The sequence below is a fragment of the Theropithecus gelada genome, chromosome 19 (genome assembly GCF_003255815.1).
Source record: "Theropithecus gelada isolate Dixy chromosome 19, Tgel_1.0, whole genome shotgun sequence".
Lineage (NCBI taxonomy): Eukaryota > Metazoa > Chordata > Mammalia > Primates > Cercopithecidae > Theropithecus > Theropithecus gelada.
Window position 1 is genome coordinate 3,419,765 of NC_037687.1, and position 19,771 is coordinate 3,439,535.

General features: G+C 59.5%; 2 protein-coding genes across 2 annotated transcripts; one reads left to right on the forward strand and one right to left on the reverse strand.

Moving 5' to 3' along the window:
- On the forward strand, nt 1-5,684 carry C19H19orf71 (chromosome 19 C19orf71 homolog). The gene is made up of 4 exons (XM_025366419.1): nt 1-976; nt 4,924-5,162; nt 5,245-5,355; nt 5,503-5,684. Exons 1-4 carry the CDS (start codon nt 834-836, stop codon nt 5,682-5,684), a joined length of 675 nt encoding a protein of 224 aa, XP_025222204.1. The 5' UTR covers nt 1-833.
- Nucleotides 5,685-5,868: 184 nt separating this feature from the next.
- MFSD12 (major facilitator superfamily domain containing 12) lies at nt 5,869-19,519 on the reverse strand. Its single transcript, XM_025366413.1, has 10 exons — nt 19,036-19,519; nt 13,325-13,535; nt 10,111-10,255; nt 9,836-10,018; nt 9,444-9,536; nt 9,261-9,353; nt 7,942-8,112; nt 7,761-7,855; nt 6,500-6,630; nt 5,869-6,396 (listed from the first exon to the last, which is right to left on the reverse strand). The coding sequence occupies exons 1-10, from the start codon at nt 19,331-19,333 to the stop codon at nt 6,374-6,376; spliced, it is 1,443 nt and encodes a 480-aa protein (XP_025222198.1). The 5' UTR covers nt 19,334-19,519; the 3' UTR covers nt 5,869-6,373.
- Nucleotides 19,520-19,771: the final 252 nt, after the last annotated feature.

Consider the following 19,771-nt stretch of genomic DNA (forward strand, 5'->3'; position numbering starts at 1 on the left):
TTGGTTTTTTTTTTTTTTATTGTGGTAAAATACAAAATCTACCATCTTACAGTGAGGTGGCGTTCAGTACCTTCACCACGCCGTGCAGCCACCACCTCCGATTCCAGAACATTCTCATCACCCAGAAGGCAGTCCTGTCCCCGTTACATCACCTAGTCACCCCCAGGTCCGCCTCCCCAGTTCCAGCACCCACGAACCCTCTCCCTGCCTCTGTGGATCAGCCTGTCCTGGACGTTTCACAGAAGTGGGATCACAGCATGCCCTTCTGTGTCTGGCTCAGAGGAGCGTGACATCCTCAAGGTGCATCCACACTGTGGCCTGGGTCAGAGCTTCTCACCTCCTGGTGGCTGAATCTCATTCCAGCGCATGGCTGGCCCCCTCCCCCTCACTGGGTGTTCGGTGTTCTCCGCCTCGGGTTGTCACAAATTGTGCTGCTGTGAGGCCCCGTGTGCGGGTCTCATCCTGGGTGTGTTTTACAAACGGACTGGGTGTGAGCGGGTGAGGAGAGAGGAGCTGGGGTGCCAGGTGCCTGCGCCCCTGATTGGGCACCGCCTCCTGCGATCGAAGGTGCAAGGGGGAGACAGAAGCCCCTCAAGGGGGTGTGGAGATGGAGAGGCGAGGCCCCAGGTGGGGTGTGCGTAGAGCTGGGGGCTCACAGCCACGGACCCCACCTGGCAGTGGCCCTGGCCCTGCCCACCCACACTGTGTCACCCCCCATTGTTAAATACTCAGAACGACTCTCCAGCCCTCCCCTCGCTTGAGGCCACCTCACCCCACCCGCTGCTGGGAGGAGGGAGCCGCCAGCGCTGTTGCCGGAACACTGGGTGGCCTTTATGCTGTCAACAGTGGCCTCGGAGGCCTTCCTGGCAGGAGCGCCAGGGACCCAGGCAGACATGCAAACCCTGAGGCGAGAGGCTGCCCGGCCCTATGTCCCCTCGGGGACCCTCGAGGCCAGCTTCCCAGCACCTCTCTACAGGTGAGCCCCTCCCTCCCTGGGTGTCAGGTTACATGGGGTTTGGTTTGGGGTCTTGCATGTGTCACTCATTATTCCTAAAAGGCTCACGTGTGTGAAGTCCCCTCCAGCTCTTCCTGTTCCCCTCCAGCCTGCAGCCGCTCACTGTGAGGGCCACAGACCTGGAGACAGGCCAAGAACAAATGTGTCTGTGGCCATTTCCAAGGGCTGCAAACGCACTGGGAGCTTCGGCCGCAGAAATATCCACCTTCTGAAATGCAGGCGTGTGCGGGCCCGGGCCCTTCTGTGGCTGAGGGAGTCTGTCCCACACCTCTCACAGCCCGTGGTGGCTCTGGGCAACCCCAGGCACTCCTTGGCCCCCAGTCTCTGCTTCTGTCTTCACCCAGCCTTCCTGTCTGCATCCAAGTTTCCTTCTCCTTATAAGGGCGTCAGGCACTGGATTCAGGGCCATCCTAACACGGGCTGACCTCATCTTAGCTGCATCTGCTAAAACCATTTCCAAACAAGGCCATGTCCGGAGGTTCTCAGCAGATGCAATTTTGGAGGTATGCAAGTCACCCCAATACAGTGTCTATTAGCAATTGTTTAAACAATTATGGAATACTATGCAGCCATGAAAAAGAAGAGTGAAAGCCCTTTGCTCTATTTCCAAGGAAAGAAATTAAACCAAGATGGTGGCTGGGCATGGTGGCCCACTGTAATCCCAGCACTTTGGGAGGCTGAGACAGGAGGATCACTTGAGCCCAGGAGTTCAAGACCAGCCTGGGCAACATAGTGAGACCCAATTTTTTGTTTGTTTGTTTGTTTTTCTGAGACAGAGTCTCACTCTGTTGCCCAGGCTAAGGTGAAGTGGCACAATCTTGGCTCACTGCAACCTCCGTCTCCGAAGTTCAAGGATTCTCCTGTCTCAAGCCTCCTGAGTAGCTGGGACTCCAGGTGTGTGCCACCATGCCCAGCTCAGTTTTATATTTTTTTTTTTTTGTACAGACTCTCGTTCTTGTTGCCAGGCTGGAGTCCAGTGGTGCACTCTTGGCTCACTGCAGCCTCTGACTCCCTGCTTCAAGCCTTTCTCCTGCCTCAGCCTCCCAAGTAGCTGGGATTATAGGCATGTGCCACCATGCCTAGCGAATTTTTGTATTTTTAGTAAAGACGGGGTTTCACCATGTTGGCCAGGATGGTCTCGATCTTCTGACCTCATGATCTGCTCACCTCGGCCTCCCAAAGTGCTGGGATTACAGGCGTGAGTCACTGCACCCAGCTGTGAGACCCCATCTCTATAAAAAAATTAAAAGATCAGCCAGGCTGCCGGGTGCAGTGAGTCACGCCTGTAATTCCAGTACTTTTGGAGGCCGAGGCAGGCGGATCACCTGAGGTCAGGAGTTCAAGACCAGCCTGACCAACATGGTGAAACCCCATCTCTACTAAAAATACAAAATTAGCCGGGCATGGTGGCTCATGCCAGTAATCCCAGCTACTCAGGAGGCTGAGGCAGGAGAATCGCGTGAACCTGGGTGGCAGAGGTTGCAGTGAGCCGAGATGGCGCCATTGCACTCCAGCCTGGACAACAAGAGCGAAACTCTGTCTCCAAAAAAAAAAAAAAAGGCTGGGTGCACTGGCTCATGGCTGTAATCCTTGCACTTTGGGAGGCCGAGGTTGGTGGATCATGACGTCAGGAGTTTAAGATCAGCCTGGCCAAGATGGGGAAACCCCGTCTCTACTAAAAATACAAAAAAAGTCTGGGTGTGGTGGCAGGTGCCTGCAATCCCAGCTACTCAGGAGGCTGAGGCAGAAGAATCGCTCGAACCCAGGAGGCGGAGGTTGTAGTGAGCCAAGATCGCACCACTGCACTCCAGCCTGGGTGACAGGGAAAGATTCCGTCTGGAAAAAAAAAAAAATCAACCAAGCATGGTGGCACGTGCCTGTAATGCTAGCTACTTGGGAGGCTGAGGTGGGAGGATAACTTATGCCCAGGAGGTCAAGGCTGCAGTGAGCTGAAATCGTGCCACTGCACTCCAACCTAGGCGACAGAGCAAGACTCTGTCTCAAAAAAAAAAAAAAAAGCGTCTCACTCGGTTGCCCAGGCTGGAGTGCAGTGGCATGATCTCGGCTCACTGCAACCTCTGCCTCCTGGGTTCAAGCGATTCTCCTGCCTCAGCCTCCCGAGTAGCTGGGATTACAGAAGTGTGCCACCACGCCCGGCTAATTTTTGTATTTTTAGTAGAGACAGGGTTTCACCATGTTGGCCAGGCTGGTCTCAAACTCCTGACCTCATGATCCACCTGCCTCGGCCTCCCACAGTGCTGGGATTACCGGCGTGAGCCACCGCGTCGGGTGCGAGACCCTATTTCTATTTAAAAAAAAAAAAAATGGAGATGCGGTGGACAGGCTCCCGGAAGTGGGTAATAATGGAGGTGGGTGTACGTACCACCTGGTCCTGGAAGGAAACACCAGAAAGTAGTGAGTGGCAGGTGGGTACGGGGCCGACAGCAGTGGTGAGGGGGCCCATTTCTCATCAAATGTTATTCTGTGCTGTTTTAATTACTTTTTGTCTGTCTGTTTTGAGATGGAGTCTCTCTCTCTTACCCAGGCTGGAGTGCAATGGCACAATCTCCACTGCAACCTCCGCCTCCCAGGTTCAAGAGATTCTCCTGCCTCAGCTTCCCAAGTAGCTGGGACCACAGGTGTCCATCACCACGCCCGGCTAATTTTTGTATTTTTAGTAGAGACGGGGTTTCACCATGTTGGCCAGGCTGGTCTCGAACTCCTGGGCTCATGTGATCCACCCGCTTCAGCCTCCCGAAGTGCTGGGATTACAGGCGTGAGCCACTGCGCCCAGCCAATTTTGTGCTGTTTTAATTGCGTTTTAAAAGCTACACGTGTTTTGCAATTCATTTCAAAAGGGCGAGGTTCCCCAGATCTTGAAATTGCCTTTCTAGTGGAAAAGCCGAGTCTACGTGGTGTCCTTCAAACAGGCTCCGTAACTGGCCAGGCTACTCCCATGTTCTGTGGGCACCTGGGAGTCTAGTCAGGATTTAAGCCGAGTTCCTGCCATGAGACCTGGAACCAGGCTTTCCGTGCAGGGCACAGGTGAGATTGTTTTGAGCCCTGCCAGGCTATCTTGGGGCCAACAACCTTGTTCTCTGGGGTTTCTTGGGACATATTCCCAAGAGCAAGGCCAAAGCATCAAACATCTTTGAGTCTCTTCTCTTTTTGTTTTTGAGACAGTCTTGCTCTATTGCCAGGCTGGAGTGCAGTGGCACGATCTCGGCTCACTGCAGCCTCCACTTCCCAGATTCAAGTGATTCTCCTGCCTCAGCCTCCCGAGTAGCTGGGATTACAGGCACCCCCAACCATGCCTGGCTAATTTTCATATTTTTAGTAGAGATGGGGTTTTGCCATGCTGGCCAGGCTGGTCTTGAACTCTTGACCTCAAGTGATCCACCTGCCTCAGCCTCCCAAAGTGCCGGGTTTACAGTTGTGAGCCACACACCTGGCCTAGTGCGTCCCCCAGTCCTCCCTGGGCCATGGCTCAGTGCCAGCCCCAGACCACTTCTTCCTGGTGCACCTCTAGGCCAGGGGGGCTTCCCAAAGGAAGGGACTTGTAGGTCTTGCAGGCTGGACAAGGACTATAGGAACCCAGGAGTAGCCAGGGCCCTCGTCCTCTTCCCCTCCCTCTTCTCCAGGCAAGAAAAGCTCAGAGCAGAAAGGTTTAGTGCTGACTTGGGTGCTTGGGGTGGGACGTGTGGGGAGAGGGGGAGTCAGCCTCTCTCCTCTGCCACCCACTCTGGGGTGGGGGATCCAGGGCTGAAGGACAGACACCAAGTGGCGAGGGAGGAAGGCCCCACGCCGTGGGCCAGGCCTCTACATCATCCACCCTGGCAGACATCGCAGAGGGGTCAGAGCACTCGCTGTGGAGATGAGCTCACTCTCTGCCCGCTGCCCACTCTCAGTGATGACTACCTGTCCCTGGAGGGTCCCCGCTGGCCACTGGCCATCAGGCAGGCCACACGCTGGAAGTACACACCCATGGGACGCGACGCAGCCGGCCAGCTGTGGTACACAGGCCTGACCAACTCGGACACCCGGGAGGCCTGGTACAACCTGCCGTTGGACCCGGCCAACCCCTTCCGCGAGGCCTACAACCGCTGGCACGGCTGCTACCAACGCCGTGAGCACAGCATGCCATCGGGTGAGTGCCTGCCCTCCCCGCCCTGGGCACCGGGCCTGCTGGAGGGGGACAGGAATGACTGCCAGCCCCCACCCCACCGCAGCCTACACCCAGCACCTTCGGGAGACCACCTGGCACGACCCCCTCATCCCTGCCCAGTACCAGGTCCCCAGCACCCGGTGGAAAGACAGGCCAATCCGGGGCAAGGAATATGGTGAGGCCAAGTGCGGGGCGGGTCCCCGGGAAGCCTGGGGGACGAGGCCACCTAGGCCAGGGTGAAACCGCCAGGGAGGTCTGGGGGCCCCTTGCTGGCCAATGGTGAGGAGATGGGGGCACAGAGTGACCCGGGTCCCATCTACAGTGATCAACAGGAACCAGTACGGGGTGGAGCCGCTGTGGAGGGCATCAGACTACGTGCCCTCCCTGTCGGCGCCCCAGCGCCCGCCTGGCACCACCCAGAACTACCGGGAGTGGGGTCTGGAGCCGTACTGCCCTTCCACCTGCCAGCGGCCCCTGCCTTCCTCCACGCCCATGCCCCGATAAACGCATGCCACGACGCACCCACTGTCTTTCTGCACCCAGATGAGGGGGCACTAACCTCGTCCCGGGGACCAGAGGCTTGGGGCAGAAGCAGATGCTGGGCTCGCCGGCTGCCCACAACTAGGGCAGGGCTGCGATGCCCAGGCTACCCCTGCCCAGGGACCCCCAGGCAGATAGGAGCCAGGCCGCCATCATCTCTTTATTCGCTGCCAGCAGAGTCCACCAAGCCTACTGGGCAGTCCTGCTGCCCACCACGGCGGGGTCCAGGCCCAGCCCACCACCCCGTGACGGGGTCTCCTCTAGGTCCCAGCCATCCTGAGGGGGCCCTGGCAGCATCTGGAGACCCCCAGGCCAGAGGTGAGGGGTGAACTGGACTGAACTCAGGATGAGGGTTCCCCCAGATCCTTCTGGGATTCCTACTTCCTGCCGAGAGGGGCACCCCAAATCCTCCACAGGGCTGGGCTGGAGTTGAGAATGGGGCACCCTCAAAGCCCAGGGGTCCCTGCAAGCCCCTGCATTCACAAGGCCCTGGCAGGCCTCCCTGCTGCCCTCACCCGACCCCATCCCCAGGACTGGGGCGAGGATGGAGGGTGGGGGTCCAGAGGAGAGCGAGGGGCAGTGGGGGCTTCTCCTTGAGGCCCCGGGGGACATCCTCGTGGTTCCCTCGCACAGGTGCAGGAGACCATCAGGAATCAGGGCCGGGTGTCAGGGTGCCCTGCAAGGGAGGGGTGGAAATGGCATTAGGGAGGGTGGGGTGCGGCCCACCCCCACCCCGGTGTGGTCAGTCTCTGGGGAGGGAGGGGTGCGCCGGGACTCACAGCGTCGCAGGCGGATGGGCCACAGCAGGAGGCTGCAGAGACACAGGGCAGCGGCCACGCCCACGCCGCCCGTCACGGCCACCATCGCCCAGTGGTAGAAGCTCACGCAGGCCCTGCAGCAGAGCTCCGAGCTGTGGGAGGACGCGGGGGCTGAGTAGGCACCGCGGGGACCCCCCACCTCAGCTGAACCTGTTCCTCCCCTCCCACCCGAGGGCGGCTCCGTCCTGTCCAAGCCAGGAGCTGGGGTCCCCACAACTCCCTCCCTCCTGTCCCACACCCAACAGTTCAGCCAGTCCTGTTGGCCCTGCCTCCAGCGTCCATCCCGAATCCACCACGTCTCCCCGTCCCTGTCTCCCCACGTCCAGCTCCAGCATGGCCCACCTGCACCCGCCCTGGTCCCAGGCTCCACCCTGTCCCCCACCAGCTGTCCTCCCGGCAGTGGCCACCAGAGGGCGTCTTTGAGCGCCTGGGTCAGGGCCTGTCCCTCCTCTGCCCACAGATCTCCATGGCTCCCACTGTCCTTGGGGTCAAAGCCCAAGTCCTCCCCATGGCCCACCAGGCCCTGCACGACCTGCCCTGTCCCCTCCTTGCCCTCCCCTCCTCCCTCTGCTCCAGCCACATGGGCCTCCTCCCTGTTCCTCCAACACGCCAGCTGTGGTCCTGCCCAGGGCTTTGGCCTGGAACGCTCTGACATCCTGCAGGTGTCAGGTCCATGTCACCTCCTCCAAGAAGCCCTCCCTGGCTTCCTGCCCTGGCTGGCCAGGCTTCTCTGAGCGTTCACCTTTACACACCACCCACGCCGGTCCCAACCACACGTTCACCTCTGTGACTATTCACAGGGTTGGCTCTACCCCAGGCCCAGACCAGCTTTGGTTTCCAGGCCCTGAGCCTCTACAGGCATGAATGCTGTGATGCCGTGGTCTAGAACCATCCGTGTCTGAACCCTGAGTTCTATGGGTCTGGTTTACACAAACTCGGGGCTCCCTTCCACCTGGGTCCACCCCTGATAGATTTCTGTACAGTGTTGTCAGCACTGCACACACAGACCCAGCGTTTGTTGAATGAATAAATGAAGTGCCCAGTGGAAGAAACGAGAGGTCGCCCTGGTCTATCACTCTCATTGGGGCAGGTGTCTTTGGTCCACAGCTGGCTGCCCAGACCCAGAACACTGCTGGGCACACAGCAGGCGCTCAGTACCCTCTTACTGAACAAAAGAATGGATGAAGGAAGGAAGAATGAATGAATGAACAGCGGCACTCACGGGCAAGGGTGCAGGCTCTGGATGGCCATGACTGCCAGCCCGTTGGCCACCTTATCCGAGAAGCTCATGGAGCCGTACACGAACGCTCCGCTGTTCTGTGGAGACACAGGCAAGGTGGTCAGCGTGCATCCTGAGATCTAGGCCCCGGCCTCCCCAGCCCCAGCCTGGCTACCAGCCCTACCGTGTGGGGACCGATGAGGTCAGCTGTCATGGCCAGCGAGGTGACGAGGATGGTGGCACAGCCAGCACCCAGCAGCACAGCCGCTGCGTATACGGCCACGCCCAGCCCCTCCGCCAGCGCCACCCAGGCAGCAAAGGCCAGGATCACCAGGAGGCCCGAGAAGTAGGTCATCTGTAGGGACAGCCCCGGGGTCAGGCCCATACCACTGGGTGCCCCCAAGCCTGGTGCTGGCCCTCTCTGGTCTTCAACCTGCCACCCCTACCTCCACCCCAGCAAACAAGGGGCATGAGCTGGATGGTCCCTCAGGAGCCCAGGCTCTGGCCCTGGACAAGTCCGAGGCTCAGCAGACCCTCCATGCCGGAGCTGTGCTTTCTGTCCACACCGCAGCGGCTGCAGACACGTGGCTACTCTGCCTAAAGGCAGGTCAGTTACAACGAAAGCAAATGACGGACTCGGCTCAGTCCCTGCGGCCACATTTCATGCCTTCAGTAGCTGCACAGGGTGGACAGAAAGCACCAGAGCTCTGCAGCCGCAAGAGTATGAACTTGAGACACGCAGAAGCCAGGGTCCCAGAATTCCTCGTTCCCAGATCCGGGGCTTTTTTTTTTTTTTTGAGACGGAGTCTCGCTCTGTGGCCCAGGCTGGAGTGCAGTGGCGCGATCTCGGCTCACTGCAAGCTCCGCCTCCCAGGTTCACGCCATTCTCCTGCCTCAGCCTCCTTAATAGCTGGGACTACAAGTGCCCGCAACCTCGCCCGGCTAATTTTTGTATTTTTAGTAGAGATGGGGTTTCACCGTGTTAGCCAGGATGCTCTCGATCTCCTGACCTCGTGATCCACCCAACTCGGCCTCCCAAAGTGCTGGGATTACAGGCGTGAGCCACCGCACCCGGCTGGCTTTTTTTTTTTTTTGAGATGGAGTCTTGCTCTGTCACCCAGGCTAGAGTGCAGTAGCGCGATCTTCGCTTACTGCAAGCTCCACCTCCCGGGTTCACGCCATTCTCCCACCTCAGCCTCCCGAGTAGCTGGGACTACAGGCACCCGCCACCTCGCCCGGCTAATTTTGTTTTTGTATTTTTGGTAGAGACGGAGTTTCACCGCGTTGGCCAGGATCTCCTGACCTCGTGATCCGCCTGCCTTGGCCTCCCAAAGTGCTGGGATCACAGGCGTGAGCCACCATGCCCGGCCTAGATCTCGGGCTTCTACAAGGTGGGAACTTGGAGGCCTGGAAGCATCCAAGGCTGGAACCCGGAGTGGGTGGGATCTCGGCTGCAGGGCACCCCATCCTCTGCCCCAGCCGCCCCGGTCCCCGTGCACTCACGTTCCGCCCGATTCTCTTGTTGATGGGCTTCATAAGGAAGGAGGAGAAGAAGCCGCTGAGGTACATCACCAGGGGAATGGTCGCGATGAACTTCTGCCGGGGCAGAGCCAGGCACGGCGTGTCAGTCATGGCTCGCCAGGCTGGGGCCGTCCCATCCCAGCATCCCCACCCCAACCCGCTGACCTTGGGCAGGTGGAGGGAGTAGGTGAGGTACATGGCCATGTAGGTCTGGGACAGGTTCACGATGAGCCTGGTGGTCATGTACAGCACGCCCACCTGTGGGCAGACAGAGGGACTGGCAGGGATCAGGAGGGCCTTCTCCACTCCCACCAGCAGGGGGCACCGGGGCCGGGGTGGGCACGCCCTGCAGCTGGCATTTGATCCATTGGTAGTGACTGCCCAGTGGGGTGGGCCGGGGAGAGGAGAGCGGCGCTTGATGAGTGATGTCTACCCCGGGTGTGGGCTGCACCAGCGGCCGCGTGTGCTCTGTGTCTGGACGCAGCTTGCCTCACACAGCAAAGGCCCGGTGGGTGGGAGAGGAGGTCCACGCCAGCCCCGCCGCCCCCAGCACGCACCTGGTAGAAAGCCGGCTCCCGGAGCCAGTGCTTCCAGAGCAGCAGGGGCTGGGCGACGGCGGGGGCCAACAGGGGGGTGTGCTCGCCCGGCTCCTCCACGTGCGGCCGGCGCCTCTCCCGGGTGCCCAGGTGGAACAGCAGTGAGAACACGGCGCCGACACCCACCACCAGCAGGGACAGGTTCTGGGGACCCGGCGGAAGCGGTCAGTGGCGGCTGGCCCAGCCCCTATCCCAGGCTTGAGGACTTCAGGCGACCCACCCGGGCTCCAGCTCACCCGGAACATAGGCACGTCCTGGCCCCCCAGCTGGTCGCCGATGTCGATGTCCTGGGTGGGCTCCACCCGTGACGAGCCCTGCAGGTGCAGCAGGAGCCAGGCGGCGCCGTAGACGGTGATGTTGGCCACCACGGTGAACGCGTACCTGGCGGACAGGCAAGCAGGGACTCAATGAGACGCCAGGACCCCGGCCCACTTCTTCCCCGCATGGCCGCGCCGTCAAAGCAGCCTGGGGAACCCCTGACTGATGGGTGATTCTGGCCACCGTCACACTGTGGCCTCCAGGAAGCCCATGCTGGCCTCCATTTCCCCAGCCCGCACATTATCTAACGCAGGACAGCTGTGACCCGCAACTCCCTGCTTCGTGCCTAGGACCAGGGTGCAGTGACTCAGCCAAGCGGAGTCCACGCTACAACCCAAAAGTCTGAGAACCCAGAGACTCACAAGCCAGAATTCGAGAATTCTTCCCCAGATGCTGGACGGCTACAGGGCGAGGGCTCCCTGGTCTAGAAGCATCCAGGCCGGCCCCTGCCCGCAGCCCGGCCAGGCATGGAGCCCCCCAGGGGGGCCTCAGAATCCCACCACGAATCAGTCTCTTTCTGAAAGCGGGAACCATGCCACCTCCAGAGGCCACGTGAGCACAGCAGGAGGTCAGCTGGCAAAGCGATGGCACGTAGGAAGTGCCTGGGGTCTGGTCCCGGTCAGCTGGGGCCCTCAGGGGCCCTGGGCATTGGGCAACCCGTGTCGTTAGCGCCTGCACCTGTCTCATGGCCATAATGGGGAACTCAGACCCGGGGGTGGGGAGGAGGCCAGAGTAGGCGGAGCTGGTGATGCACGGTCAGATGTGGAGACAGCGAGCTCCCCCGACACAGAGGCGCTGTGTGGACCGTGGCTTTGGGCACTAGCTGGGGGCGAGCCCTCCTCTGGAGTACGTGGGAGAGAACAGTTCCCACCTGCCACCTCACAGGGAGGGTTAAGGAAGTTGAGATTCATGTTAAGGGCCTAGAACTATGCCAGGCACACAGCAGGTGCGCAATACATCATCCTCATAACCAGAAGAACCTCTTCCTGTGCCTCTAGCAAGTGAGTGGATAAGCCGGGCACCTGCCGCACCCAGGTGTAACAGAAAGAATTCTTTTTTTTTTTTTTTTTGACGGAGTCTCGCTCTGTCGCCCAGGCTGGAGTGCAGTGGCGCAATCTCGGCTCACTGCAAGCTCCACCTCCCAGGTTCAGGCCATTCTCCTGCCTCAGCCTCCCGAGTAGCTGGGACTACAGGCGCCCGCCACCTCGCCCGGCTAATTTTTTGTATTTTTAGTAGAGACGGGGTTTCACCATGTTAGCCAGGATGGTCTTGATCTCCTGACCTCGTGATCCACCCGCCTTGGCCTCCTAAAGTGCTGGGATTACAGGCATGAGCCACCGCGCCTGGCCAACAGAAAGAATTCTAAGGCAGCCCCACAGAGGCCTGCCCGTCCCATCCCCTCCCCGTGGCAGCAGGACCTGTAAGTCCGCCATGGACATTACTACCAGGATGTAGCCGGGGCTAAGTGGCGTTCTATGGCAGAGGGAAAGGGACTTTGCGGACATGTTCTAACCAAAGACCTTGGTCAACTCGGACATATCCACAGGGAGATTACTGGTCAAACGCGGTGGCTCATGCCTGTCATCCTAGCACTTTGGGAGGCCGAGGAGGGCAGATCACTGAGGTCAGGAGTTCGAGACCAGCCTGGCCAACACGGTGAAATCCCATCTCTACTAAAAATACAAAAATTAGCCGGGTGTGGTGGCGGGCACCTGTAGTCCCAGCTATTTGGGAGGCCGAGGCAGGAGAATCGCTTGAACTCAGGAGGCGGAGCTTGCAGTGAGCCGAGATGGCGCCACTGCACTCCAGCCTGGGTGACAGAGTGAGACTCTTGTCTCAAAAAAAAAAAAAAACAAAAAAACAGGCCAGGCACAGTGACTCACACCTGTAATCCCAGCACTTTGGGAGGCCAAGACAGGCAGATCACCTGAGGTCAGGAGTTTGAGACCAGCCTGGCCAACATGGTACACGGGGAAACTCTGTGTCTATTAAAAAAACAAAAAAAAAAAAAAAAAAAATTAGCGGAGATCGTACCACTGCACTCCAGCCTGGGCGACAGAGCGAGATTCTCTCGAGGGAGACTACTGTGGGTGGGCCTGGCCAAATCAGGCCATCCTTTGGGAGAGAGGACTTAGGACTTCTTGGGATCAGAGATTCCCCCTGCTGGCCTCAGAAGCAGCAGCCGGCCACCATGATCTGCACAGGTGCAAGACGGCAAATTCCGCCACCAACCACGTGAGCACAGAGGAGGGACCGCCCCCAGCCTTCCCTAAGACCCTAACCCGGGACAACCCCTTGAATGCAGGCTCGAGACAGACCCTGAAGCACTACACCCCTCTCCCCCCAGCTCAGCCATGGAGACTCCTGACCCCCAAAAACTGTGACAGGAGAAATGTGTGATGGCCGAGTGTGGTGGCTTATACCTGTAATCCCAGCACTTTGGGAGGCCAAGGCAGGAGGATCGCTTGAGCCCAAGAGTTCAAGACCAGCCTGGGCAATAAAGTGAGACCCCATCTCTACAAAACCTTTAAAAAGCAGCTGGATGTGGTGGCACACTCCTGTAGTCCCAGCTACTCAGGAGGCTGAGGCAGGAGGATCACTTGAGTCCAGGAGGTTAAGGCTGCAGTGAGTTGAGATCACACCACTGCACTCCAGCCTGGGCAACAGAGTGAGACCTCCCTCTCCAAAAAATAAACATAAGGCCGGGCGCGGTGGCTGAAGCCTGTAATCCCAGCACTTTGGGAGGCCGAGACGGGCGGATCACAAGGTCAGGAGATTGAGACCATCCTGGCTAACCCGGTGAAACCCCATCTCTACTAAAAAATACAAAAAATTAGCCGGGTGAGGTGGCGGGCGCCTGTAGTACCAGCTACTCGGGAGGCTGAGGCAGGAGAATGGCGTAAACCTGGGAGGCGGAGCTTGCAGTGAGCTGAGATCCAGCCACTGCACTCCAGCCTGGGCAACAGAGCGAGACTCCGTCTCAAAAAAATAAAAATAAAAATAAAAAATAAACATAAAAGACTGCCTGGTCTCGAGCTGCCGAGTCTCTGGCCACTCGTTACGTGGCCCCACTGACTGATACGCTGAGCCAGGGCCCACCCTGCCCACGGGGGAGGGTGCCCAGGCTCCCACCTGAGTGCTGTGAGCTCCACCTTCTCATGGTCGTTGGTGACGAGCTCCGGGATGAGGCTGAGGTGGGAGATCTGTGTGGAGGCCCAGCCGAACTGGAAGATCACGATGAACGGGCCATAGTAGAGGAGGGCAGCCCACTCGGGCGTGGCCGCCCTGCAGCCCAGGCAGGGGCTGAAGATGAAGGGGAAGGACAGCAGGACGCAGACGGTGCCTGTGGACGGGTGGGGTGGTCAGTCATGGGGCCATCCCGCACCAGCCAGGGCTCCCGGGGTGGGGACACGGAGGGAGGACAGAGGGAAACCGAGGCGCAGACGAAGATGCCCCTCCCATGCACACAGTCACGCAGGAGGGAGGGTCTGCAGCTAGGGTCCCCCAGGCTTATGGCCCTGGTGACAAAAGGGGAATCTGATACCAGGTACCTGGGCTCAGCCTGTAAGTCAGAAGAATCCGGGTGCAGGGGGTCCCCCAGAAACCTGCCCCCAACAGGTGCCCCGGTTACAGCCACAGCCTCCCCCGGCTCCTCCCCCTCAGCCACTGACAAACCTCCCATGGGGCCTCGGGAAGCGGGAGGCCCAGGTAGGGCTGGGCGGGGCTGGGCTGGACCCTGCCCTCCTTGAGCTCCGCTGTCCCTGTCAGCTCCTAAGGTGACCACTCCCTATAACACTGTGGCGTCCAGGCCTCCAGGGACATTCTGGAAATAGCACTTGCCCCCAACCCGAGATCTGCTGTGCCAAGCCCTGGTTCTTCACATCCTCAGAAAAAACCCCTAAGATACCTTGGAACAAATGTAAGATCCTCCCTGCAGCCCACGGGGCCCTTTGCGACCTGCCCTGCCCTCTCCCTCTTCTCTCTCTGCTCCAGCCATGCACGTCTCCTCACTGTTCCTCCAACACCCCAGGCGGTCCTGCCCCAGGGCCTTTGCATGGATGTGCCTCTGCCTGGAGCTCTCTTTCTCTCACATCTTAGCAAGACCGGCTTCTTTTCACCTCTGGGTTCAACGGGAATGTCACCTCCTCAAACACCTCTCTCCTGGCCCTTGCAGCTCCTACTTCACCCTTCAGCGCACCAGAGAATTCTCTGTCTGTCTGTCTGCCAGCTTCCTGCCGGCTTTCCTCTGCAGACAGCAGCTTCTGAGGGGCCTGGGGAGACCCAGTATGGAACTCAGGCACTTCAATATCTCCACTTTTTTAGAGAGTCTTGCTCTGTCGCCCAGGCTAGAGTGCACTGGCGAGATCTTGGCTCACTGTAACCTTTGCCTCCGGGTTCATGTGATTCTCATGCCTCAGCCTCCCGAGTAGCTGGGACTACAAGCACCTGCCACCACGCCCAGCTAATTTTTGTATTTTTAGTAGAGACAGGGTTTCACCACGTTGGCCAGGCTGGTCTCCAACGCCTGACCTCAGGTGATCCACCTACCATGGCCTCCCAAAGTGCTGGGATTATAGGAGTGAGCCACTGCACCCGGCCTTTTTTTTTTTTTATTTTATTGAGACAGAGTCTCACTCTGTGGCCCAGGCTGGAGTACAGATCTCAGCTCATTGCAGCCTCCGCCTCCCGGGTTCAAGTCATTCTCCCACCTCAGCCTCCCATGTAGCTGGGATTACAGGCGCCCGCCACCATATCCAGCTAATGTTGGTAGGGATGGAGTTTCACCACGTTGGCCAGGCTGAACTCGAACTCCTGGCCTCAAGTGATCCACCTGCCTCAGCCTCCCAAAGTGCTGGGATGACAGGCGTGAGGCACCGTACAGGCTGTTCCTTCACTATCTTCTGAGCAGTGAAAAACAATAGTGGCTCTGACACAGCCTAGAGACGTGGGTGTCATTATCCTCATTTTCCAGATGGGAAAACTGAGGCCCCTAGAGTGAGCCGGAGCCAGGCTCCTTCCCTGCAGCCCTGTACTCCTCTCCTCCCAGCCTGAGGCACCTGGAAGGGCCCCTGTACCACCAAGCCTGGCGGCGGGACCTCCTTCCTCCCTCCAGGCTCCAGAGATGACCTCACCCCCAGACGCTGGGCCAACCCCCGGAGAATGGTGAAGTGAAACCAAAGGCGGCCTCTGCTGCTGGCTTCCCTGGAACTAGGGCCTGGGAGGGTTTGCGCGGATTCCCGGGGTCCTGGCGGGGTCATCCGGGGGCAGAGCACGAACTGTGGACTCCGGTGAGAAGGTCTCTTCCTGGCCGGACTCCCTGTTCCTGCTGGCCAGTCTGGGTTAACCATTGCTGGGGCCAGGCTGCCTGGCAGGGGGAGCTTGGGCAAGTGACTGTGCCTCTCTAGGCCTCAGTTTTCAGAAAGCAGGGATTGTGGCCAGGAGTGGTGGCCCATCCCTGTAATCCCAGCACTTTGTGAGGCTGAGGTGGGAGGATCGCTTGAACCCAGGAGGTCGAGGCTACAGTGAGTCATGATCGTGCCACTGCACTCCAGTCTGGGCGACAGAGCGAGACCTTGTCAAGAAAAAAAAAAGAAAGAAAAAAACAATGAAAAGAAATGAAACAAAAAGAGAAAGAAAGGAAAAGAAGAGGCTGGGTGCGGTGGCTCACGCCTATAATCCCAGCACTTTTGGGAGGCCGCGGCGGATAGATCACCTGAGGTCAGGAGTTCGAGACCAGCCTGACCAAATTGGTGAAACCCTGCCTCTACTAAAAATACAAAAATTAGCCGGGCGTGGTGGCGGGCGCCTGTAGTCCCAGCTACTCGGGAGGCTGAAGCAGGAGAATCGCTTAAACCCAGGAGGCAGAGGTTGCAGTGAGCCGAGATCACGCCACTGCCTTCCAGCCTGGGCGACAAATCAAGACTCCATCTCAAAAAAAAAAAAAAAAAAAAGACAAAGAAGGGTAGTGAAAGTTCCTCCCCATGGGGACGTGGTGGCTCACACCTGTAATCCCAGCACTCTGGGAGGCTGAGACAGGCAGATCACTTGAGGTTAGGAGTTCAAGCCCAGCCTGGACAATATGGTGAAACCCTGTCTCTACTAAAAATAAAAAAATTAGGCGGCTTTGGTGGCACGTGCGTATAATCCCAGCTACTTGGGAGGCTGAGGCACGAGAATCATTTGAATCCGGGAGGCGGAGGTTGCAGTGAGCCGAGATCCCGCTACTGCACTCCAGCCTGGGCAACGGAGTGAGACTCTGTCTCAACAATAAAAAAAACAAAAAGAAAGTAAGTTCCTGCCCCACAGGCTGCTGTGGGGATAGAGTTCACGTGTGGCACCAGCAAAAGCTCCGTCTACTCTGAACCACTTCCTGCTTCCGCAGCTTCAAAGTGAGGACTGGTCCTACCTTTTCCACAGCTGCTTCTGCTACTTGGAATGCGCCTCTCCACACACTCCTACCCATCCTTCAATACCTCAAAGCTAATGTCCTTCCTTCTGAAGCCCATTTGTGCCACCTGCTCACCCAAAGGACTGTTTGTGTCTGAGTCTGAGGGTCCTCTCAGGATTGGGGGGAGCCCCCCAGGACTTGTTAAGGGGCAAAGCGAGTCCTTAGCCACCAGCCCCAGACTTGGGGGTGAAATACAGAAGTGGGTGCCATTGCCACGGTGACCTTCACTCAAGTCACCTGCTCAGGCATCAAGAGCGGCTGCATGGGCTTCTGCTCCCAACAGACCCTCCAGGCCCACCCAGGTGGCCCCCGACTCTCAGCTCCCGGGGCAGGTGCCCCCTCCCCAAGGCGGGGAAGAGGGGTGACGTTGGAGGCCTTGGTGTCTGATTGGAACACCCGTTCCCAAAAGCCTGCTTTGGAAAAACATAAAGCCTTCAGTTACTTTTTCTGTTTGTTTTCTTGTTTTGGTTTGTTGTTGTTTGTTTTGTTTTGTTTTAGACAGACTCTCGCTGTGTCTGGAGTGCAGTGGCGTGATCTCCGCTGACTACAGCCTCTGCCTCCCAGGTTCAAATGATTCTCCCACCTCAGCCTCCTGAGTAGCTGGGATTATAGGCACGTGCCACCACACTCAGCTAATTTTTGTATTTTGGTAGAGACAGGGTTTTGCCATGTTGGCCAGGTTGGTCTCAAACTCCTGACCTCAGGTGAGGAGGCCTCCCAAAGTGCTGGGGTGACAGGAGTGAGCCACCGCGCCCGCCCTGCCCAGAAATTATCTTGTGCATCTGTCAAAGAGCTTATCCAACTATTATGATCAAAGAGGAATTTGGAGCCCTGGGCTCCACTCAGGGGAAGGGACAGCCGGTCCCCTCCCTGTCTGCCGCCACCTCAGGTGACCCGGGAATAGCCCAGACATAGGAAACATGAAAATCCAGTCCTCAAGTTGTGCCTCCTGCTGGGCCTGCGCCCTCAGACGACTGGAGATCCACTGCCTCTTGCAAAAAATGTCAACACCCAGAGCCTGGGGCCAACCACCCACCTCAGTCATTGTTCCCAAGGGTGAGGAGGCACCGGCCTGCCCCTCCTGCAGCCTGGAATTCCAAGAACTGAGCAGGATTCCTGGCCCTGCCTCCTGAAATGCCCTGTGTGTCCCAAATGCCAGGACGCAGCCGGCACTTCTGTGAGGGCAAGAAGAGCAGGGAAGGAGGCCGGCTAATCTTCAGGCCCAGGGTCCGGGCGGGGAGAGGAGGGCCGCTGGGAGGCAGTCCTGCAGTCTTATCGATGGGCACCGGGGCAGGGTGACCCAGCCCATGACGCCGGCCTCCTGCCCTCCCAACAGCCCTCTCTAATCAGGGTACCTCCCCCAGACCTAGGGGGGTCCCTGACCCTGGCCAGACAGAGGCAATGCAAGAACAGGGCAGAGACCCCTGACCCTCCAGTCCCACCCAGGCGGCTCCGAACTCTCAACTCCGGGGCAGCACCCTCCAACCGCCCACGCACCAGGTTGCCCTGGCAGGACAGACAGAGACAGGAGGCTCTAGGCAGCCTGACTGTCCCTCAGCCATAGCTGTCCCGGTTGGTCACCCTAATAGATGAGCTCAGGCTAGACAGACTGAGAGGAGGCACCACCAACTCTCCAAAGGGTTCAGGGCGGCCCGGGGGGTCAGACGGACAAAGGCATTGACACTAGGAAGTCATGTAGTCAGATGGTGAAGGCCCTGCAGGTCAGACAGCAGCTCTGAGGCAGACAGACAGGGGAGGCTGGGCCAAGGGACAGACAAAAGGGATACGGGGCAGTTAAGCAGACAGACAGGGGAGGCTCACGGCTCAGGCAGATAGAGAGGCCTTGCACGGTTGGACAGATGGGGGAGGCCCTGCACAGTCAGAGAGATGGGGGCGGCTCAGGCCATGGGCAGAAAGATAGACGGGGGAGGCTGGATGGTGGGATAGGCAGGGGAGGTTCAGGAGTGACACCACAGAGGGACCACTGGGTAGTCAGACAGAGGCAGGAGGCTCAGGCCACAGAACAGACAGATAAGTGAAGACTCAGCTCATGGGGAAGACACACAGGGAAGACTTAGGCCCCAGGCAGGCAGACAGAGGGGACAGGGTGGTGGGACTGATGGAGGAGGCTCAGGCCGTGGGCACAGACAGACAGGTAGGGAAGGTTCTGGCCATGGGACAGAGGAGTGAAGACTCAGCCCATAGGGCAGAGAAATAGGGAGGTTAAGGCCGTGGACAGACAGTGCAGGGGGGCTCGGGCCACCGGACAGACAGACCGAGGGGAGACTCCGATCCCGGGCAGGCAGACAGGGGGTGGCGGGTCAGAGGGAGGAGGCTGCCGGGTCGCGGAGTCTCGGAGGGACTGCCTGACAGGTGGCGGGGCCGGGACGCTTACCGACCAGGTGCCAGGCCTTGCGCGGGCCGTAGCGGGGGCAGCAGCCGGCGGCGCGGTCGGCCTCGTAGCCCACGAGGGGTGTGCACAGCCCGTCGGCCACCTGGCCCAGCAGCAGCAGCAGCCCCGCGCCGCGGGAGCTGTAGGCGCGCACCGAGTGCAGGTAGAGCAGCAGGTAGGTGAACCACATGGACGCGCACAGGTCGTTGAGGAAGTGGCCCACGGCGTAGCTCAGCCGCGCCACCAGGGACAGCGGCCGCCGGGACGGCGCCGCTCCGGCCGCTGGGGGTCCCGGGCCCATTGCGGCGCCGGGCACGCGCCCCCCACCCCCGGGCTCCGCGGAGGGTACCGGGGCCAGGCCTTCGGGGGTGCCGTCGGGAGAGGCGCCGGGGACGCCCAACACGCGCCGGGCACTCCGCACCCCGCGCCCCGCTCTCCTCCGGCCGCGCCCGCACCCGCGTCTGCGGCGTCCGCCCCAGGCTCGACTCTGCGCCCGCCGGGCCCCAGAGTCCGGAGACTGCGCCGGGCGGGGAGGGGCGGGGCGGTTCCGGCGCCTGAGCCAATTGGAGCCGCGTCCCGGGGAACCGCAGCCAATCGCCAAGGAGAGCGGAGAGGGGCGTGGCCGCAGGGCTGGTTCCGCCTCTACGCCGGGCGCCCGTGCGATCCTAGCGCCCGCCGGGTATGAGGGCGACCCCCGAGCGCTCCGCGTCAGTGGCCGGCACCCCCTTAGACCGGGGAG